We start from the raw sequence: 20,823 nt of genomic DNA, 5'->3' as shown, positions 1-20,823 counted from the left end.
AAATTTTATTGGTTTATGTATTTTCTTTTTACTTAAAAAAGAAGAAAACTTCCCAATAGAGGACAATCAACGGACGGTTCCTTATCTCCTTTTACTTTTCACGATAAATTGAATAAATTGAAAAAAATAAAAAATAAAATAACATTGAAATCGAATTTTATTGATCAATCCAAATTGTCTCCCAGGATCTATAAGCTATAATTGTCTCAAAAGGACGCATATATATACATTATTTATGTATATAACAAATATACTTACAAAAATGATAAATATGAAATAAATTGTACTAAATTTGTTACATGTATTTATTTAATTGATTTCTATATAATGAAGGAAAACAAATATAAGTATTCAACATACTATAAGTATTTATAAAATTGTATTTTATGACATTTCTTTCCTCTTTTTGAAAATATTTTGAACTTTGGGATGAACTCAACTTTTTATACGTATGAAAGTTCAAAAAATCGAGAGATGGGAAATTATATGATAAATATATAAAAAATAAAAAAAATCAAATAGCAGATAAAAATAAAAATAGATTAGATACCAAAACACCTCCGTAAAGGAGACAGGTTAAGAGAACTCTCATATATACTCTCTAATAATCGAAATAATTCAAAAAATCGATGCATAGAAAGCAAAAATTAAATAAACACGACTAACTAAATAAAAAAAATAACAATTTAAAAAAAATAAAAATAAATCAATGACACCAAATTTCATCTTTTAAATTATTGAAAAGTATAAGTATAATTACGTTTAAGAAAAATTTCGACCTATATGGATCAAATTTCCATCGGCCCAAACTCTAATCAGATATTGGCCCATATTGTCACTTGAGCCCAAAAACTATGGTGGGCCATAAAAGACCCATAACTGTCGACAGTCCAATCATGATATTTGCAGTTTCTATTTTTTTCTTAAAAAATATCGATATTTTTAAATTAATGAATATATTATAATTATAATATTTAATACATAGTAAATAAATTTTTTTTAAAAATATTTTCAATTTTTTTAACTCATTATTTATACGTCGGAAAAGTCTGAGGTAAAAAAAAAAAAATACATGACAAATAAAAAAATAAAAGTAAATATTTAAAAATAGGAGATAGTAATTAAATTGAATACCCAGACACCTTCTCCTATAAATTGATGGTATGATTGGTATGTAAGAACGAAATTAATTGAAAATTAAATGAATTTAAGAATTAAATAAAGATGGAAAAAAATATATGATAACTTATCGAATTATTGGCCCTATCTTATATTTATCGAACTGGATAAATATTAATAAAAAATAATTAATTTAATACACTCCAGATTTTATTCAATTAAAATTTATAATTATTTATCTTACACACAAAAATAAACGACCCATAAAAAATTGAAATTGAAATTGAAAATAAAGCTGTTTGATATATTTTGAGGGGGAAAAAGAAAAGAGAATAGCTGACAAGCATTGGACTCAATATTGCAGAGGAGGGAAGCGAGATCCAATCACTAGACGCCACGTGTTTGTCGTAGTGGCATTTCATAGCTACAGGCAGCAGCAGAGGAGCCCTCCTTTTGTATTATTTTTCTTCCTGACAAAATTGAAAAACTAAGTATGTGTATATATATATATAATTACATATATACGCGCACACACACACTTGTGTGTGTTCGAGAGTGTGGGTAACCGCACAGGTGCTTGTTTTGTGTGTATTGGGGAGTGAAAATCAGAGAGGGTTTTCGCAGTCTAGGGCTCGCCCCCGGATTTCTTTTTTCCTCACACTGCGGGGAGTATCTAATCAAATCTCTTCTAGGGTTTTGCTTTATCCCTGAAGTCTTTTTCGCAATTTCAACACAATGGCTGGCAAAACTGTGATCTCCGATGACGAAGGTAGAATCTTCACCTGTAACGTTGCTGGGCTTCGTGGGATAACTTTAGGAGTTGCACTAATATTTGTGCTTATATTCTGGAATTTATTGGGTTTTTTCTTCGTGGCCTTTCTCGCAGATGAAATTGGAGCGGAGGAAGAAGAGAGAGATGAGGAGCCCTATGGAGACCAAGTGGATGACCGCGACGACGATGAGGATGAAGAAGAAGATGGTGCGACGTGGTTTTGTTTTCGCCCCATTTTTTCGAATTATTTACATTTGTATTGTCTTTTATTGTATTATTCATTTTTAGTGATTTTTTTCTTGTTTTAGTGACCTAAGGTTTTGTTATTTCCCAATTCTGTTGTGGCTTCTTTTGAACGTTGGGTAAAACGATCTTTCTGGGGCGAATGTGAATTTTCTTGGGTTGGGGAAAGAATTGAGCCTATAACTTGTTTTTAGTTTAAAAGCGCAGTTTGGTTGAAGCATGATATGCTATTATAGGTTTCACCTCTTTTGAGCTATATTGTTATTTTGATTATAAGTGTTTTTCTGTGCTTTTTGGCGTGTGTATGTTCTGTTTCTTGGTGGGTTTACTGTTTGATTTGGTGATATTTTTTATTCAGGTTAGAGTTCCATTACAGCCTGTTTTCCTATTGATCAAGTTATCAATTATGACTATTTATTTTGAAGATCTATGGGGAGAATGTGCTGTTTAATTGACAGTTGAGATTGTTGTGGAATATGTACCTCCTGAAAGAATTTATATTGTAGACATATTAACTCCTTTACTTTTGGCGAAGCATTTCATGCTTTTGATGATCAATGAGAATCCTGTTGTGTCTTGAACAGAAGAAGGACAAGATGAGTATGAGAAAGATGGATTTATAGTGGACGATATTGAGGAAGAAGAGGAAGAGGAGGAAGAAGACCGAGTTGATAGTGATGAGGAGAGGCAGAAAAAAAAGAAAAGGAAGAAAAGGTTTTTACTCATGTCATCACTTGTCAGGATGTTGTTCTTTTATGTTTATTTTTTAAATCACATGTGGAGAAACCTTTAAGTAAATGTCTACAGACATAATGTTTGCCCTAATTATTGATTTGATGAACCATAGGGAGTCGGAGAGGAACTATGTGCTTGATGAGGATGATTATGAACTACTCCAGGAAAGCAACATCTCTGTTCCTCGTCCAAAACTTGTAAGTCACCCCCACTGCCCCCAGTATTTTCGTGCCATTTATGCCTTTTCTTATCAAGTGTGTAGTTAATTGATGTCTCATCTCATTGCTTGTTTTGTAATTATTAGGAAAGTAAGAAGTTTAAGCGACTGAAAAAGGCTCGGAGGGACACGGAAGAAGAGCCCTCTGGGCTTTCTGATGAAGAGGAGTTTGATGGAAGTGGAAAAGGCGGGCGTACAGCTGAGGAGAAGCTTAAACGCAGCTTGTTCGGCGATGATGATGGTAATCTTATTGGATTATCTTCTTCCATCAGCATTTGGTATATTCTTAGTTTCTTACTGATGGTCTTTCATTTTCCTGAATTAATGTAGGACAACCACTTGAGGATATTGCTGAGGAGGATGAACAGCTGGAAGAAGAGGATGCAGACATAGGTGAGGAGGATGAAATGGCTGATTTTATTGTTGAAGAAGAAGAAGTTGATGAACACGGAGCTCCCGTGAGGTATACGTTATGCACCAAATATACTTGAGCGATGGACTAGATTCCATGTTGTAATTTGTAGACACTGATATGCATTGGGATATCTGTATGCAGGAGGAAGAAGCCCAAGAAGATCAGGCAACGCCCAGGAATTTCTTCGTCTGCACTTCAGGAAGCACATGAAATATTTGGTGATGTAGAAGACCTCTTGAGAATACGAAAGTTGGAAGTAAGGGACAGGTTTACTGAAGTTGGTGAAAGGAGCCTTGAGGATCAGTTTGATCCTAGTATACTTTCTGAGAAGTATATGACTGGAAAGGATGACCAGATTCGAGAAATAGACGTCCCTGAAAGAATGCAGGTCTATTGAGCATCTTGTGGAATATTTTTTGTTTTCCTTGCTGATGCATTAATTGCTGATTTCTTATGTGCTCTTCTTTCTAGATATCTGAGGAAAGCACTGGTCATCCCCCAACAGATGAGATTAGCATCAAAATGGAGACGGAGTGGATATACAATCAACTTGTTAGTGGCATCATGCCATTGTTCAACAAGAGTGGTGCTACAAATGAAGAAGTAGATGATGAACTCAAGCGGCATATTGCAAGATTTCTGGAGTTAATGCACGTACAGAAATTGGATGTATGTGCTTTTATCATGAAGTGGCGTTTAATTTCATGATGGAGATGAGCTCGCCTATTTGTGTATTGATCTGTTTACCTGTGTTGTAGGTTCCTTTCATTGCCATGTACCGGAAAGAGGAGATTTTGAGCCTATTAAAGGATCCAAATGAGCCTGAAGCTGACATCGAAAATGATCCTAACCAGAAACCTACGCTCAAGTGGCACAAGGTGCGCATTTGGTGTTAACTTCTCTTTAACCCTTTAATAACGTAAAGCTTTCACTTTTTGGCAGATCTCCCTTCCATGGTTTAATGGTAGTTAATATCCAGGCAAATGGGATTTTCTGATTCTGTATGACGGTTTATTTAATCTGATAATTTATTGTCAAAACTTTTTGTAGTCAGAATTTAGAGAGAACCATCTAGAATCCCTTTAGCTAAAACATGGTAAAGATGGAAAGATTTGGCCTTGAAATTTCCCCTTTATGTTGAAAAATTCTATCACACCTAATCTGTAATAGAGGGGCCACCCAGAAGAGGCACTTAGATGTTTGAGGAGTCTTGTGCTGCAGGTGCTTTGGACAATCCAGGACTTGGATCAAAAGTGGCTTCTTCTTCAGAAAAGAAAGAGTGCACTCCAGTCGTACTACAATAAGCGGTTCGAAGAAGAGGCTCGAAGAGTATATGATGAGACACGCCTCAATTTAAATCGTCAGCTTTTTGAATCAATCACTAAGTCGCTGAAGGCTGCTGATTCAGAAAGAGAGGTTGATGATGTAGATTCGAAATTTAACTTGCACTTCCCCCCAGGCGAAGTTGTCCTAGATGAAGGGCAGTTTAAGAGGCCGAAGAGGAAATCACATTACAGCATTTGCAGTAAAGCTGGACTGTGGGAGGTTGCGAGCAAATTTGGTTATAGCTCAGAACAATTTGGTTTGCAGATTTCTCTCGAGAAAATGGTAGGTTTGACATTTCGATTGCCTTGTTTTAAACTTAAGAGTAATGTGGGCTGTGTTCTTTTCAGCGGATGGATGAATTGGAGGATGCAAAGGAAACACCAGAGGAAATGGCTTCTAATTTCACCTGTGCGATGTTTGAGACACCTCAAGCTGTATTGAAAGGCGCAAGGCACATGGTATGTCGAAGTTCTATTTCAAACTTTCCTATAACTTGGATTGTTCGGATACGGTCATTATACTGACTAACTTCTCATGCTAAATCCCAGGCAGCTGTTGAGATTAGCTGTGAACCATGTGTCCGGAAACATGTCCGCAGTATCTTCGTGGATAATGCTGTAGTGTCAACTAGTCCAACGCCTGAGGGAAAAACAGCTATTGATTCTTTTCACCAGTTTGCTGGAGTGAAGTGGCTACGGGACAAGCCACTTACCAGATTTGAGGACGCACAGTGGCTTCTGATTCAGAAGGCTGAAGAGGAGAAGCTCTTGCAAGTTACCATCAAGCTGCCTGAAGTAGTCCTTGATAAGTTAATCAGTGACTCAAACGACTATTATCTGAGTGATGGTGTTAGTAAATCTGCTCAATTATGGAACGAACAGAGGAAGTTAATACTTCATGATGCATTTTATAATTTTCTTCTACCTTCAATGGAAAAGGAAGCGAGATCACTGTTGACTAGTAGAGCAAAAACCTGGTTGCTCTGGGAATATGGAAAGCTGTTTTGGGATAAAGTTTCTGTTTCACCATATCAGCGGAAGGAAAATGATATTGGCTCAGATGAAGATACTGCTCCCAGGGTTATGGCATGCTGTTGGGGTCCTGGAAAGCCAGCTACTACTTTTGTGATGCTGGATTCAGCCGGAGAAGTTTTAGATGTACTTCATGCCGGTTCCCTCAATCTCCGTGGTCAAAGTGTTAATGAACAGCAGCGGAAGAAAAATGATCAGCAGCGAGTGCAAAAATTTATGATGGACCACCAACCACATGTTGTTGTTCTAGGTGCAGCTAATTTGTCTTGTACACGACTGAAGGAGGATATTTATGAGGTATTCAGAGTTCTACTATCCTTGGTTTTTATTGTCACTTCTAAATGCCTGCACTATTATGTATCTTCTTTCCTTCCAGAACTCTGTGGGACGGAAAAATTTATGGGATATTTGAGGTGATTTTTAATGTCTTACCTCTTTTCAATCAGATCATCTTCAAGATGGTGGAAGATAATCCCAGAGATGTTGGTCACGAGATGGATAATCTGAATATTGTCTATGGTGATGAATCTCTTCCACATCTATACGAGAATTCTCGAATATCAGTTGATCAGCTTCCTTCACAAGAAGGTGCGTTCTGAATTTTGTTTAGACATTCTATGCGAATAATGTTGGAGAAACTCTGTTGTCCTTTATTTCTGGCATTTCTCATGCTGTAGTTATTGCCTTTTGGAAATCCCTGTGACATTTTTATGCAATGGTATTGGGATTACTTTCTCTTCTTATTTTAGGTATTATTAGGCGTGCTGTGGCTCTTGGACGGTATCTTCAGAATCCACTAGCTATGGTTGCCACATTATGTGGACCAGCTAGGGAGATATTATCTTGGAAACTTAATCCTTTGGAGAACTTTCTTACTCCTGATGAGAAGTATGGGATGATTGAGCAAGTTATGGTGGATGTTACGAACCAAGTTGGTCTTGATTTAAATTTGGCTACCAGCCATGAATGGTTGTTTGCTCCTCTGCAATTTATATCTGGGCTTGGACCCAGAAAAGCAGCTTCTCTGCAAAGGTCGCTAGTAAGAGCAGGAGCCATTTTCACCAGGAAAGACCTGTTGACATCCCATGGTCTTGGTAAAAAGGTTTTTATTAATGCTGTTGGGTTCCTGCGTGTCCGACGCAGCGGGTTGACTTCCAGCAGTAGTCAATTTATTGATCTGTTAGATGACACTAGAATACATCCAGAATCTTACAGCCTTGCACAAGATTTGGCCAAGGATATTTACCGGGAGGATGGCAATGATGATGCAAATGATGATGATGATGTGCTGGAAATGGCTATTGAACATGTGAGAGAGAAGCCTCATCTATTGAGGGCCGTGGATGTTCATGAATATGCTGAACAGAAAAACCGCCTGAACAAAAAGGAAACCCTTAATGACATAAGATTGGAGTTAATGGAAGGCTTTCAGGATCGGCGCAGACCATATGTTGAACCAAGTCAGGATGAGGAGTTTTACATGATCTCAGGAGAGACTGAAGAAGCTCTCTCTGAAGGAAGAATTGTGCAAGCAACAGTTCGCAGGGTGCAAGCTCAGAGAGCGATTTGCGTCCTTGAATCTGGATTGACTGGCATGCTTAGCAAGGAAGATTACACAGATGACTGGAGGGATATCAATGAATTAACTGATAAGCTGCGTGAAGGGGATATCTTAACTTGCAGAATCAAATCAATCCAGAAGAATCGCTATCAAGTGTTTTTAACATGTCGAGAAAGTGAAATGAGGAATAACCGTTTCCAGAACCATCGAAATATGGATCCATACTATCATGAAGAACGCAGCACTGTGCATACTGAGCAGGAAAAAGCTCGTAAAGAGAAGGAGCTAGCCAAGAAGCATTTTAAGCCAAGGATGATTGTTCACCCTCGCTTCCAGAATATAACAGCTGATGAAGCAATAGAGGTGGGTTATGATCTTCAAATATTTTAGACCTCCATGGCATTTGCATATATTTTGATATTCATTTTATTCTTTGATGTTTTTTTTACAGTTTTTGTCGGACAAGGATCCTGGCGAAAGTGTTATACGTCCTAGTTCTCGTGGACCTTCATTTCTGACTTTAACTCTGAAAGTATATGATGGGGTATTTGCTCACAAGGACATAGTTGAAGGTGGAAAAGAACACAAGGATATCACAAGCTTGCTTCGAATAGGCAAGACACTTAAAATTGGAGAGGATACATTTGAAGATCTTGATGAGGTAATTGTTTAGAGTGCTTAATATTGGAAAGTTGATGAATTCTTGGTTGTTGAGAGTACAGCTTAATGAGTCTTCATATTGAGATGGCTCTAGAAGGCTATGAACTGACATGAGTTTATTATCCATGAAAATTCTTTCACATGTAGTGGACCTGTTCTATGTATGAGAAAGGCAATATAGATCTGTGGATGATCTTACATAAGGCAGGGGTATGGAAAGGAAGCAATCTTTTCCCTTCTCTTTTCTGTGCACTCAGGTTATGCCTTGATGGTTGCAGATGACAGTGCGATTCTCTACATGGTTGCATAGTTATCTATTGCTCTTATTAGCCTGATTGTGTAATCTTCAGACAATCTGATCATGAGAATATTATCATCAAGTCTCAACTTAAAACAGTGTTGGATTAATGTTTGAACTTTGGCGTGGGCTTGTCACCCAATCTTGCAGATTCCTTTGTTTCTATATAACCTGCATAAATCAGGCAATGTCTTATTTTGAAGCAAGATTGGATGGTCTTTGCACATGTTAGTCAAAAATCTAACTGCTCTACGTTCTTGATTCAGGTTATGGATCGGTATGTGGATCCATTGGTAGCTCATTTGAAGGGAATGCTAAATTACCGCAAGTTTAGGAGGGGTACTAAAACTGAAGTTGATGAGCTCCTCAGAATTGAAAAAGCTGAGAATCCAATGAGAATAGTGTATTGCTTTGGAATATCTCATGAACATCCTGGCACATTCATTCTGACTTATATACGAAGTTCTAATCCACATCATGAGTACATAGGATTGTATCCAAAGGGATTTAAGTTCCGGAAACGAATGTTTGAGGATATAGATCGTCTTGTGGCATATTTCCAGAGACATATTGATGATCCACATGATTCTGCACCTTCAATTCGATCAGTTGCTGCTATGGTGCCAATGAGGAGCCCTGCGACTGGTGGCTCATCTGGGTTTGGTGGTGGATGGGGTGGTTCATCTGATGGTGGCTGGAGAGGAAGCCAGTCAGTGGACAGAGATAGGGGTTCTGGGAGATCAGGTAAAACTGAAATTCTTCAATTCTGACTAGCATTTGGTACTCAAATAAACTTAGACTGACACCCTTATTTGCTGTTGATTTCCTGTGTACTCTTTTCCAATCCTTCCTTGGGATATTGATTTTGCTGACATGTAACTTAAGTTTTGCGTTAACTTTTCAAATGCTTTTTTGTTCTATCTATATTTCTTATATGTTTTGTCTTATAACTTTTAACATTTACTTGCTTCTTGATGCTGGTCCTGATGTTTCCTGTGATAATACGAGTCTTGTACACCTCTGCCTGTTCGTGGGTGAGTTAATGAGATGGTAGTTTACAGCCAAGTTGTTATTTGCGTCAACTGCTTGAATAGTGAGTTTGATGTGTTAAAATGACATGTAGTCGTCAGTAATGAGGCTTTCCTAGCAACCAACTGTTTCAATTTCAGTTTTGGGCATGGAGAGAAAATTACTGCCTTTACTTTTGTTTGGAGGTTTCCTCTCGGATTTTCTGAACACCATGTGCTGGGGAATGCCAATTCTTTTCATGTATTTTTTTCTTCAGTACTTTAAAAGTTCAATTCCTTGGTTGCCTGATTTCTGTAGAATTCTTCTTGAGAAATTTGTAATTGAGCTACTGGAAGAGATGAGCTACTGTAGAATTCTTTTCATGTATTTTTTTCTTCAGTACTTTAAAAGTTCAATTCCTTGGTTGCTGTAGAATTCTTCTTGAGAAATTTGTAATTGAGCTACTGGAAGAGATGTGCCAGTGGTGGGAATATTCTGGTTGATTTTTGTTTTGGTGGCAGCGGCGAGCGAGATGTGTCGAAGGGAGAGAGGATTAGATGGATTTGACACTTGTCTAGGAGCCAAGAGGTTTGGTTTACCAAGTATTTGGGAGCCATAAAAAATGAACATAGAGAATTGGAGGCCCATTTCTGAAATTCCGGGGATTCTATGAGTGGGGGTTGCTAAACAATGTCACATATTCAGATGTTCATTTGAGATGCCGGTGGCTTTTCACATATTCTTTTCCGCACATTCTTCCGTGTGCATTATAATGTTCTTTTACCGACCAGTTAATAATAGTAGAAGTTGTTTCATTGCATAACTATATGTAGAAGTACACATGATGGATGGAATTTTCATCCAGCAAGTGTCAGCAGTCCCCCTCTACTTACTGACACTGTTCAAGAGTTGTCGGCAATACTCTCAACTAAGAAATCTATAATCTGTATTTAGTTCTCATTGAGTCTGGAATATGGGTGGGACTTGGTGATGCAGGCTGCAAAGCAGCTGTCATGATTATGGAAAGGCAGGGTTTGAGATTACTAAATGGATGGAAAAACTAGGCATTGGGATTTAAGCAACTCAAAATTGTTACCAGTGCCAAAGTATCTAAATTTTAGTTTTTATTGACTGTGTAATGATTCCAATGTGGTTTTGGTTACAGGGAGAGGCGATTACAGAAATGGTGATGGGCATGGAGCACCTAGACCGTATGGTGGGCGTGGCCGAGGGCGTGGCCGAGGCTCGTATGGTGGTGGCAGGGGTGACAGGCAGGACTCAGACCGCAGTTCACAGAAATGGGGCTCTAAGGATGGTGACAATGGGGGATGGGGGAACTTCCCCGGAGCCAAAGTCCAGAATTCACCAGGTAGGGATGCTTTGCCTGGTAGCTGGGGAAGTGGCGGTGGTGGTGGCAGCAGTGGTGGTGGGGGTGATGTTGCAGATGGTGGTGGTAGTGGTTGGAGCAGCTGGGGACAGGGAGATGCTGCTGCGGGTACTGGAAGTGGCAGTGCAGAGGCTGCTGCAGGTAATTCAGGATGGGGTGGTGGTAGCAATAGCAAGAAGAGTTCACAGGGGGATGATGGCGAATGGGGCGGAGGTGGTGGAGGTTGGTGATAAATATTTACCGTAGTCGGAACACGAAACTAACTCACGGCTGCCGGTGACTGGGCTTGTAATTTTTGTTATCTTTAGTGATTTTAAGATCACACATGTGGCGTTGCCTTTGTAATGTCTCAGCTCCTCGTTTATGCTGTGTACTTTATTTGATGCTATGGATGGATAAAAGGTATTCTAGATAGGGTCCAGTCTATTTTTCATTTTGTTCTTTGGTGTTCATTTTGATTCCTTTCTTAAAACTCTGGTGTGGAGGCTATGGAAGCGGACATAACAGGTAACTGTTGAAGTCATTCAAATCAAAATAAATGACGAAATAGCAAAGCACGCGAGGGTGAAAGCTGCCAGAGCATCTTGTTGTTCCGTACCTCAATTTTAATTTAACTGCACGGTCGGAGTGAAAGAACCCAAAATAAAGTTTGAAGAGGACGGAAAGAGTAAGGAATCGATTTCGACAGTTTTAACGGACCAAAAGCAATTGTATTGTAGTTACCAGAAAAAAACAAAGGAAATTATAAACGTGTGTAGTAATTTCCGTTTTCTACTCTTAAATCCCTATTTCTACTCAAAACAGTCGCTCTCGCTCTCGCTCTCGCTCTCGCTCTCTAGGGTTTTCAATCTTCTCTCTTCTTTACTTACTGTAAGATTTCTCTGGCTTTTCCGCTTCTCTCATCTTCAGTAATCAGTCATGACTCAGTCACAAGAGGAATTATTGGCCGCTCATCTTGAGCAACAGAAGATTGATGTATAATTTCTCTCTCTCTCTCTCTGGCATAGCCACATGTATACAAGTTTGAGCTTTTCTGCGGTTTAAATTGTTTTCATTTGGTGGGATTCGCTTTTTTTTGTTAATTTACGCAAATCATCTGTACCTTTTAACTAATTTCGTGTCAAGAACGGCCAGTTTGCGAATGTAGAGAACCGGCTGCCGTCCCTAGCATATCAAGATGAAAGGGATCTATGTTCTCATGAGAAAGTTGTTCGGGATTGTGATTTTCACATCCCCGTTTTTGCCTGTATTGGATTCTGGGGTAACTGTGACTTCCACGGTTTCCTCAATAGAAAGTCAGACTGGCGTTCATTTGTAATTCAAAGAAGGGGATGAGAAAAGAAAAAGAAAGAAAGATAAAAAAAATGCTGAAATTCATTACGATTTTATTTCTTGGTTGAGTGATAGGGGGAAATTTTTGGGTTGGTTGGCGGGTGGGATATGAAGGGTTTTCAATAAACAGGATGTTTGGATTTTCAGAACCTTCAAGTGTTAACTAGAACTTGAGCTTTACTTATTGGGAAAATCTGGCGAGCTTGGATTTTTTCCCACAGAAGCCTAAAGATTGTTTTTGGGGGTTTTGATTTATTGATCATGTACTGTATCACAAGGCATTGACATTGACATGATGCACCAATCATGAGATGCATTAGTTTTGTCGTAGAATGCTGAACTAGAGCGTTTAGCGTAATATCTACAGCTTTTCTGACTGAGAACTATGAGGAAAAAAGTTCACCTGCCATCGGCCTCTAGATAATGGATGTAGCCAGTGTTAGTGAATATCACTTGGTAACTAAAATATATTATCATGGCTCAGTTTGTCTGACCAGGACTTGAATTTCTGAAGAAACAGGAAACACTATGTTCTGCTTGTTGACACTTTTTGAACTTAAGAATTTTGATATCTTAGGCTTATGTTGGGGCTGTTCTATTTTCAAATTATGCCTGTTAACTGAAGAGCTCTATGGTATGAGTTTTGCCATTAATTATCCCTCAGAATGATCTATTGGTTTCAGGCACTATAATCTAATATCTTCATTTGCTCACAAGGATCTGAACACCATTTAACTGCCTCTGCCATGAATCAAAACTAGTATCTCTTTGGAAAATTAAAAGAAAGATGTGATTTGTTGAGCTTACTTTGTGGGATGTGGTGTAGCTTACATATTGTAAAACTTGTATATTGCCTGTTTATAGATCACATGGTATATGTTCATTGAAGCTACATGTCCATTGTAAATTTAACAATAGAAAGGGGTTTCTCATGTTGGAGTGTGAAGAAGTGAGGGCCATATTGTGATTACGACAATTGATTGATGTTGATATTGTATCTTGTGACTCCTCTGTTCCAGCAGGAGAAAAATGCTGCATGTGCTGTGGAAAACTGAAAAGTTAGTGTACTATGTAATAGTCGTTTCATTATTTTAATTATTGGTTACAGCATGATGAACCTGTGATTGAGGATGAAGATGATGATGATGAGGATGATGAAGGGGATGAAGATGATGCTGAAGGTATGTGTACCACCTTGATTGAGGACCCTGTTTGTCCCTGTCTTATGATTTTACACTAAGCTTTAAAGCTTACTGAGTTAAAAGTAAATATATGCTTATGGACGTTAAGTGACAAATTTTAAAAGATCTCTGCTTGATAGTTCTTGGAGGAATAACTTGCTGAAAATCATATATGAGAGGTTCTTAGATTTATCCTGGTAAGGAAGCAATCGATATGCTTCCATTCAACCTTTTGAGTTCTCTTGTTTTCCAACTGTGAAGATGAGAATAGTTTTTAAGTTTCAATCTTGTGGCTGTCAACCTTGGACCCTTCTAGTGTTGCTTGTATATCTTAAGCAGTTCAATTGAGGAGAATATATAAACTGAATTCTTTCAAAGAGATATTATTCAGAAATATTCGCAGTTTGTTGAAACTTCTCTTGTAACTTGACTTCTAAAAATGAGATCAATGGCGCGAATTGAAATCTAAAAATTGAAGTGAAGTAAATCAGAGAGTTTCCAATTGGAGGGTAGAAAAATGAAAATTACAGCATTTATAAAGGCCGCCCAAATGCATCTGTACCCTTTTCCGCAGATAATGGAAGCAGATTAAGTTTCATGATTAATTTGCTTATGGAGAAGATAAGTTGAACAAGTTACTCATGAAAGTGAGTTTTCCCCTCGTGGGTGAGGAGGCAAAAGGAAGATATCTTTCTTGGCCAATGTATTCTACATCTTCATCTTCTAGGAAGGAGTTGTACTTCTCCTGAGCATGGTGCTTGTTTCTTTTGGCAGGGCAGGAAGATGCTAGTGGTAGGTCAAAGCAGAGCCGAAGTGAGAAGAAAAGTCGCAAGGCAATGCTAAAACTTGGAATGAAGCCCATAACTGGTGTCAGCCGGGTCACAGTGAAGAAGAGCAAGAATGTTGGTTTCTTTCTCATGTCTATAGACAGCTTCATTAACAATTTGAATTACTCTGCTTTGATCATGATCTCACATGATTTCCTCTAATTCAATCTTTCTGATGGCATTTCAGATTCTATTTGTCATATCGAAGCCAGATGTTTTCAAGAGCCCAAATTCGGATACATATGTTATCTTTGGAGAGGCGAAGATCGAGGATTTGAGCTCACAATTGCAGACTCAAGCTGCAGAGCAGTTCAAGGCTCCTAATCTGAATAATGTTGCACCAAAGCCTGAGCCGGCAACTGCACCCCAGGATGATGAAGATGTAGATGAATCCGGTGTTGAACAGAAGGACATAGAGCTGGTGATGACCCAGGCTGGAGTTTCTAGAGCTAGGGCCGTCAAAGCTCTCAAGGATGCAGATGGAGATATCGTCTCTGCTATTATGGAGCTCACTAACTAGCTAAAATTTCACATTTAGATTTGTTCTGTGGTAAAGGTTCCCATATTCCCTTTGAATATGTCTTAAGATATTGGATAATTGAGGCTGAGATGCTCTGTTTTCCTTTATTTTCTTGCATGTTCGGATGTACAACACCAGCCACTGGAGGTTATGATAATGGTTCAGGTCATAGTATTCACAATATTCAGAGTCTTTTCGTATTTCGGGAGTAGAAGAAGAGAGACTGCTCTGCTTTGCAGATTGTTGATTTGTAGAAGAGTCATCACCATCTCTGCTGATGCATATTTCTGCATAGCGAAGCAGAAGAGCGACCGGAGCTCAGCAGAAATGTTCTTTTTGGGCACAAAATTGTGATTTGGTTCCTTCTTGCTTCCCTGCAATATAAACGATTAAAAATCGAACTGATTTTATGCCAAACCCATACTCATTTCAAATTCGTTCCACCAACAAGCAAGTATTGGCCATTAGTGCTCATTCAAATAGTTGAATCAACTCGTAAAAGAAGTGGGCAATACATCTACTAAAAGTGTTTCTATAAACATGATTAGGGGTATTCACTGTTCTGTTTCGATTTTATTCTATTTTCAAATTGAATTCTCATTCACGATTTTATAAAATAATTTTTTAAATTGCTATTTTTAAAACTAAAATAAAAGATGCATTTTATGCGGTTTTGGACAATTTGACGATTTTAAGAGAGAAGAGGAAAAGAGGGAGAGAAAAAAATATACGGGAGGAAAAATAAATAAAAAATTGAGACAACCATCAAATGGGCTTAAAACTTGAATGAGCTTAAAGCATTAAACATATTCATTTTTGGTATAAAAGTCCAAATATAAATTTTATAAAAATAGACTCTGTAATGTGGGATTTTTAATAACATACCAATTTTGAAATTATATAATTCAAATATGAAATTGTTTTAAAAAATTAATTATTTTATCAAATTATTATATATATAATTTGAATAATTAATTATATATTTAACGGTGCGATGCGATGCGAGTTTTGCCGATTTTTAAGTTCTAAACTAAAATCAAATTAATAGTGTGATACGATTTTACTCTAACTTTAAAATTGCGGTGTGAAAAATAAAACATGAAAAACAGTTCGATTCGATATGGTTCGGACGATTTTAAATTTTTTTGATCACCCCTAAACACAAGTTTGCAGCCAAAACAAGACAAAAGGTAATCTTTTAATGCAGAAACCAGAACAAGAAACAACAGTGATGACTCCTTCATATAAATTATTGACTGCTCACAGGGAAGACATAGATATCTAAATACCATGTACCCTGCAAGGAAATGAAAGAGGGGTAGGATGATCATGGATCAGCAGTTAAAGATTCAATGCAAAGAGAAGATGCAGAAAGTATATAAATCATTCTACTTGTTAGAACTTTCCCTGCCTTGCTCAGTGTGCACTTCAGAATTGTGACATAGTCGACGAGTTTGAATAGAGCTAGCCAGAGACATGCACCTAAAAGGTTGAAGTTGTGAATGCTTTTGCAGAGGACAATCATGATAAGATGAGAGATTACATTTTGACTACTAAGTGCAGGTATGGAATTATGGTGCAGAACATAAAGTGAATGCGTTGACGAAGGCTGTAAATATGATCCACACAACCAAACAAAGGGAAAACAGAAACTAAGGAAGCAGGGAGCTTTGGACACCCAAAACGCATATAAAGAAGGATAGTCAACCATGATACAGATTGAAGATTATAACACACAAAACACCGTGCTTTTCATTGACCACTATAAAATAAGTTTCAGTCAGCAGAACCCATGGCCAAACACTTGTCTGCAACATGTTTTTATTTGCTTGCTAGAGGATAAACATTAGGATCACAAAGAATTTGAAAGGATAAAAGGGTCAATTGAGATTGGGAGAGCTTAATATTCAAAAGGCCAATATGAGTACTCTGTGTACTGCTGATCTTGATGGTAGGGAACTGAACTCGGCTCAACTGTCTCATTATGGTTGGAGTTGGAACGAGACGAACGGAAAGGCCACAAGAAAGACCACCGCCTCCGCCTTCCCTGATTCTCAGCTGTTTCTTCTCTACTACCCCTCCATCTCCTGCTCCTGCTCCTATTTTGCTCCCTTATGTTCTGAGTATTGCAGTTATTATTTGATGGCTGACTAGTTAGCTCCTGGCGACAAACAGGGCATGAACTGTGTTGTTCTAGCCATGGCACAATACAATCTGAGTGATATAAATGCTTGCATGGCAGTTTTCTCACTTTAGAGCCCAACTCAAAGTTTTCTTTACAAACAGCACACATTGAATCAGCACGAACATGCTTCTTTGAAATCTTGATTGTTGGTAAGGCATCAATTGAGGATCTTGAAGCTGGGGGAGGCACACGCGGATCGTCCCGGGTGACATGTTCAAGAAATTCTTCCACTCCTGGTCCTATAAAGTAATCACCGCCAGAGTCTCGTCTAAATCCAAGAGTTTCATTGAGAAACTCAAAGATCCCACCGCCACCAGACATCCTCACTGGCGTATCTCCACTAAAAATGAGGTATGAATTCCACGAATTGCCATGCAGAGGATCCTGCTCAGATATCCTTCTGGCATCAGATATGTTGCTTCTTAGAGCCATTTGTTGTCTAAGAAAATTTGTAACAGCTTCCATAAACCTGGGCCTTCGGTTGTGTTCTTCGGTACTCACGTTGACTGCATCGTCGAGCTCCTGAACAAAACCTCCTTCGCAGTTGGAGCACACGGCATTTTGCCTCTGAAGAGTCACAGGTTCTCTACAACTATAACACCAATGAGTGCCCCTTTCGGTCGACATCTTAGCTCTCTCTACAGTTCCTTTCTAGTTTACATCCAAATTGCAGAAGGTTCTTCAGAGAGCATAAACTGCTAGGTATGTAAAATTTCACATGATAGACCGGAACCTGTGAAATGGGCACGTGTAAAAAAGGGACGCAACCAAGTAGAATCGGTACAAAAATCACTAACTCAGTTCATTAACTTGGTATCCATTTGTACAATTATCCACTATGACCAAAAAAGGTAAAGAAAAATCTCATGATCCATTTACAGTTCTGCATTTCCCTCATTTTTCCCAATCCGAAAAGAGCAAAAAAGAGTGAGGTACTTCATAGACTTCAAAGGTTACATTCGATGAAAATCTGCCTTTCTTAAAACGATGCTAACTAAAGAACACATAAGAGTATGATTTATAACTGAACATCTGCTTCATTAATTCCCCCAAAAGGAAATATTGATGAACAAAAATACGAAAATCCAGTCAATTGTAGCACCGACAGCAGGATTGAACTCCATTTGAAACACAACAGAAGGAAAATTGCCCAAAGATAGGAAAATCAAAAGGTAAAGAAATACACAAATTCTTCTCTCAAACAGTTAAGATACATCAAAAGCGATCACATTTCCATTAATAAATTCACAATTTTCTCCATGCATCAAAGGAAATGCAAACACTAAATCTGGAAATCATAACAAGAATTCGCTTTCCCTGCATAATCCGAACAACACAAGACAACAAATCAAACAAGATGCATTCCCTAAAAGACTAGAATCCCAGAAACGCGACAGGCATTAATAGGAAAAGGGCAAAAAAATAGAGAAAAAGGATAAGCAAGAATGTCCATACCTTTGATCCAGTGGATAAAACGACAAGAACAGAAAAGACCCAGATGGAGTTTGTACATATAAAGTTAATAACTCTGCATTATATGTAAAGAAACGCATATGTTTATATAATTGAAAAAGCTTCTTGTTGAGATTGGAGAATTGCAGGAAAGACTGCAAAAGTGTGAGTCTGTGTGTGTGTGTGTGTGTGTTAACACACAACAGTGTTTTTTAGTTAAGAACTGAAGTATAATAAGAGTAAAGTGCTGTCTTTTATCTGTCACTTTTGTTGTGGGATGGGAAGGAGGATTGGGCTGCACGTGGGTTGCACAATGGGCTTCTCCCACATCTCCCTATCAAAATTTAATGGTCAAAGAGCCCATCTCATGAGTTCAGGAATATTAATGAATAATGGGATGACGATGATGGTGGAGTAGATTAGCTCCTCAGCATTGTTTCCCATCAAAGTCTCTTCTTCTTTCTTCTTCTCTTCTTGGATCTTAGTGATTGATTTTCAACTCATATTGTAGTTGGAAATTTTAGAAAGAGTCTGCTTATCTTGAAGAAAATGCACATTGAGTTTGCAGCTTTTTGCTTTTTCTTTCCTTAGAAATGATCATGAAGGAGTGATTAAGAAAATTACTCCAGGTTGCTCTTTTGCAATGAAAATTACATCGGATCTTAATTGGAAAAGATACAAACAACCCCAATAATATTGTAAACGAATAAATTATTTACTTACAAACAAAAAAGAAGCAAAATACTTCATTAGATAGAGAGATGAATTACTCTATTTTAAAATATACCTAGAGATAAATTGATATTTTCTTTTAATAAGGATAATTTGATTATAAATTACGTTAAACTCGTAGTCTCGTACTGGGTTACTCTGAGCAATGGGCTCTCTCTGGACAAATGTATGGATCAATCTTCATTCATGGTATGTTCACAAAGGTTAAATCTTAAGCTAACAGCCCAGAAAATGATGAACTTTTCTTGCATAAACTCATCCATAAGTTTCTGACTATGGAGACTAGAAACTTAGTGCAAATTCATGGATATTTATAGATTTAAGTTTAAGGCACCATTGGAGAAACTAAATGAATCAAGAAAGCTGCTTTCGCTGAGGACAACATTAGCAGGAAAAATCGTGGCGTGTTTACGAGAACAAAGGATTAAGATTTCTTGTCGCATCATCAAACGGAACAAACTAAGAAATAGAGGAGCAAACGAGCCAAACAACACTAAGTCATAGAAATTGGAGTTCAAATCACATCCACTAACCAATATTTTCACTCATGAAAGAATATCTGCTTAGTTTTGATCACTGGACAAAGCTCATGGCTTGTCCCATGCTATATAACTGCCAGAAGAAGAGAACTAAGATGACAAAAATATAAAGAATAGAGTTCATAAGTTTATGGACTTGTCCCCATATTACATGCTGCCAAACTACTAAAAACATCGAAAATGGAAAGCATAGAAATCAACAAGAAAAATTCAGCTCAATCTCAACTATAACTCAGACATATATGGAACTGATCTAAGCACATCCATTACATTAGAATCAGACTCTCTCTCGACTCTACTGCTTAGGTAACTAAGTTCGTTCTGAGGCTTCAAGTACTTTGACTTAGCCTTCTTACAGATATTGATCTTGTCATTGTTTGTCTTTCTTTCTTCTTGCTCACTTGGAATCTTCTATGACATGTTTGTATTCTTTGTTAAAAACCAGACGGGCTTGTCGGGTAAGTCTCTAGTTACTTGGTAATGATCAACTTAGTTATGTTCTCTAAATGTTCTTGCTTATTAATATTTCTGCTTGTTCTAGGAGAAACGGGCCATAGTTGTTTTTTTGATATAAATGTTCGATGCAGTCCAGAACATAAATAAGGACACAACATATTTCGATCCGGTTTTCATTCTGTTTTTCGTTTTTCTTTTTGTCCCTGTAGAGTACTTACTGGTTTCAGTGTATACAGGTACAACATATTTCAACTGAAAGAAGAACAATGTCAACAAACACACAAAGGGTGCTGATTATCCAAGATGCTTCAAAAGAACTTTGTGTTGCTTGTGCAAGAAATATTCTGAGTGAATTAGCATTCGGGCCCCGTGACACACTCAAGCTTCTTGGGGTGATTGAAGCTTTTAACAAGAACAACTCAGTGTATCATAAGGGATGTATATCAATCCTAAGTAAGAAATCTTTTGTTTTTTCTGTCTTAATTCTTTGAGCCATTACATACTTATGCATGTCAATATTATGCAACTTCTTTTATAAATGCAGAAAACACCAGGTTGCATTCGACTGCAACAATTAACAAATGCAAGGAAGACATTGAGGAAGCAACCCAGAAGACTCTAGTACAATACTCAAACTGTGCAGAATATGAAGAGATAATGAGGACTGCTGAGACATTACAGGTGATTACTAACCTTTAGACATACTTTGTTTGGTCCTAATATTTGGAAACAACATCTTTTAAGCCAGACTTTGAAAACACAAACTTCCTGTAGAAACTTTAACAGATGTTCAAACCTTAATATATGCATATAGGTTGAATTCGAGA

The 20,823-nt window shown here is 37.8% G+C and overlaps 3 protein-coding genes across 4 annotated transcripts; 2 read left to right on the top strand and 1 right to left on the bottom strand.

Moving 5' to 3' along the window:
• Positions 1,644-11,205, top strand: LOC105155804 (transcription elongation factor SPT6 homolog). The gene is made up of 17 exons (XM_011071762.2): positions 1,644-1,888; positions 2,006-2,098; positions 2,719-2,848; positions 2,982-3,066; positions 3,174-3,327; positions 3,417-3,549; positions 3,643-3,889; positions 3,973-4,170; positions 4,260-4,379; positions 4,723-5,109; positions 5,175-5,285; positions 5,376-6,155; positions 6,305-6,446; positions 6,608-7,782; positions 7,871-8,080; positions 8,644-9,121; positions 10,551-11,205. The coding sequence occupies exons 1-17, from the start codon at positions 1,855-1,857 to the stop codon at positions 11,000-11,002; spliced, it is 4,929 nt and encodes a 1,642-aa protein (XP_011070064.1). The 5' UTR covers positions 1,644-1,854; the 3' UTR covers positions 11,003-11,205.
• Positions 11,552-15,066, top strand: LOC105155803 (nascent polypeptide-associated complex subunit alpha-like protein). 2 transcript variants are annotated; one of them, XM_011071761.2, is made up of 5 exons: positions 11,552-11,747; positions 13,213-13,285; positions 14,060-14,187; positions 14,300-14,662; positions 14,771-15,066. In XM_011071761.2, the coding sequence occupies exons 1-4, from the start codon at positions 11,691-11,693 to the stop codon at positions 14,630-14,632; spliced, it is 591 nt and encodes a 196-aa protein (XP_011070063.1). In that variant the 5' UTR covers positions 11,552-11,690; the 3' UTR covers positions 14,633-14,662; positions 14,771-15,066. The 2 variants fall into 2 exon arrangements, with proteins under 2 accessions (XP_011070063.1, XP_011070062.1); XM_011071760.2 differs by having other exon boundaries at positions 11,554-11,747; positions 14,300-15,037.
• LOC105155802 (probable E3 ubiquitin-protein ligase RHC1A) lies at positions 16,352-18,492 on the bottom strand. The gene is made up of 2 exons (XM_011071759.2): positions 18,273-18,492; positions 16,352-17,550 (listed from the first exon to the last, which is right to left on the bottom strand). Exon 2 carries the CDS (start codon positions 17,442-17,444, stop codon positions 16,533-16,535), a length of 912 nt encoding a protein of 303 aa, XP_011070061.1. The 5' UTR covers positions 17,445-17,550; positions 18,273-18,492; the 3' UTR covers positions 16,352-16,532.

This window comes from Sesamum indicum, linkage group LG2, assembly GCF_000512975.1.
Source record: "Sesamum indicum cultivar Zhongzhi No. 13 linkage group LG2, S_indicum_v1.0, whole genome shotgun sequence".
Lineage (NCBI taxonomy): Eukaryota > Viridiplantae > Streptophyta > Magnoliopsida > Lamiales > Pedaliaceae > Sesamum > Sesamum indicum.
This window is presented reverse-complemented; position numbering and strand designations above follow the sequence as displayed.

Coding starts and splice junctions, on each gene's coding strand:
- LOC105155804 (XM_011071762.2), top strand. CDS start 1,855: ATGGCTGGCAAAACTGTGATCTCCGATGACGAAG. Junction 6,156..6,304: donor TGAAGGAGGATATTTATGAG/GTATTCAGAGTT, acceptor CTTTTCAATCAG/ATCATCTTCAAGATGGTGGA. Junction 7,783..7,870: donor CAGCTGATGAAGCAATAGAG/GTGGGTTATGAT, acceptor TTTTTTTTACAG/TTTTTGTCGGACAAGGATCC.
- LOC105155803 (XM_011071761.2), top strand. CDS start 11,691: ATGACTCAGTCACAAGAGGAATTATTGGCCGCTCATCTTGAGCAACAG. Junction 11,748..13,212: donor TTGAGCAACAGAAGATTGAT/GTATAATTTCTC, acceptor TATTGGTTACAG/CATGATGAACCTGTGATTGA. Junction 13,286..14,059: donor GGATGAAGATGATGCTGAAG/GTATGTGTACCA, acceptor TTCTTTTGGCAG/GGCAGGAAGATGCTAGTGGT.
- LOC105155802 (XM_011071759.2), bottom strand. CDS start 17,444: ATGTCGACCGAAAGGGGCACTCATTGGTGTTATAGTTGTAGAGAACCT.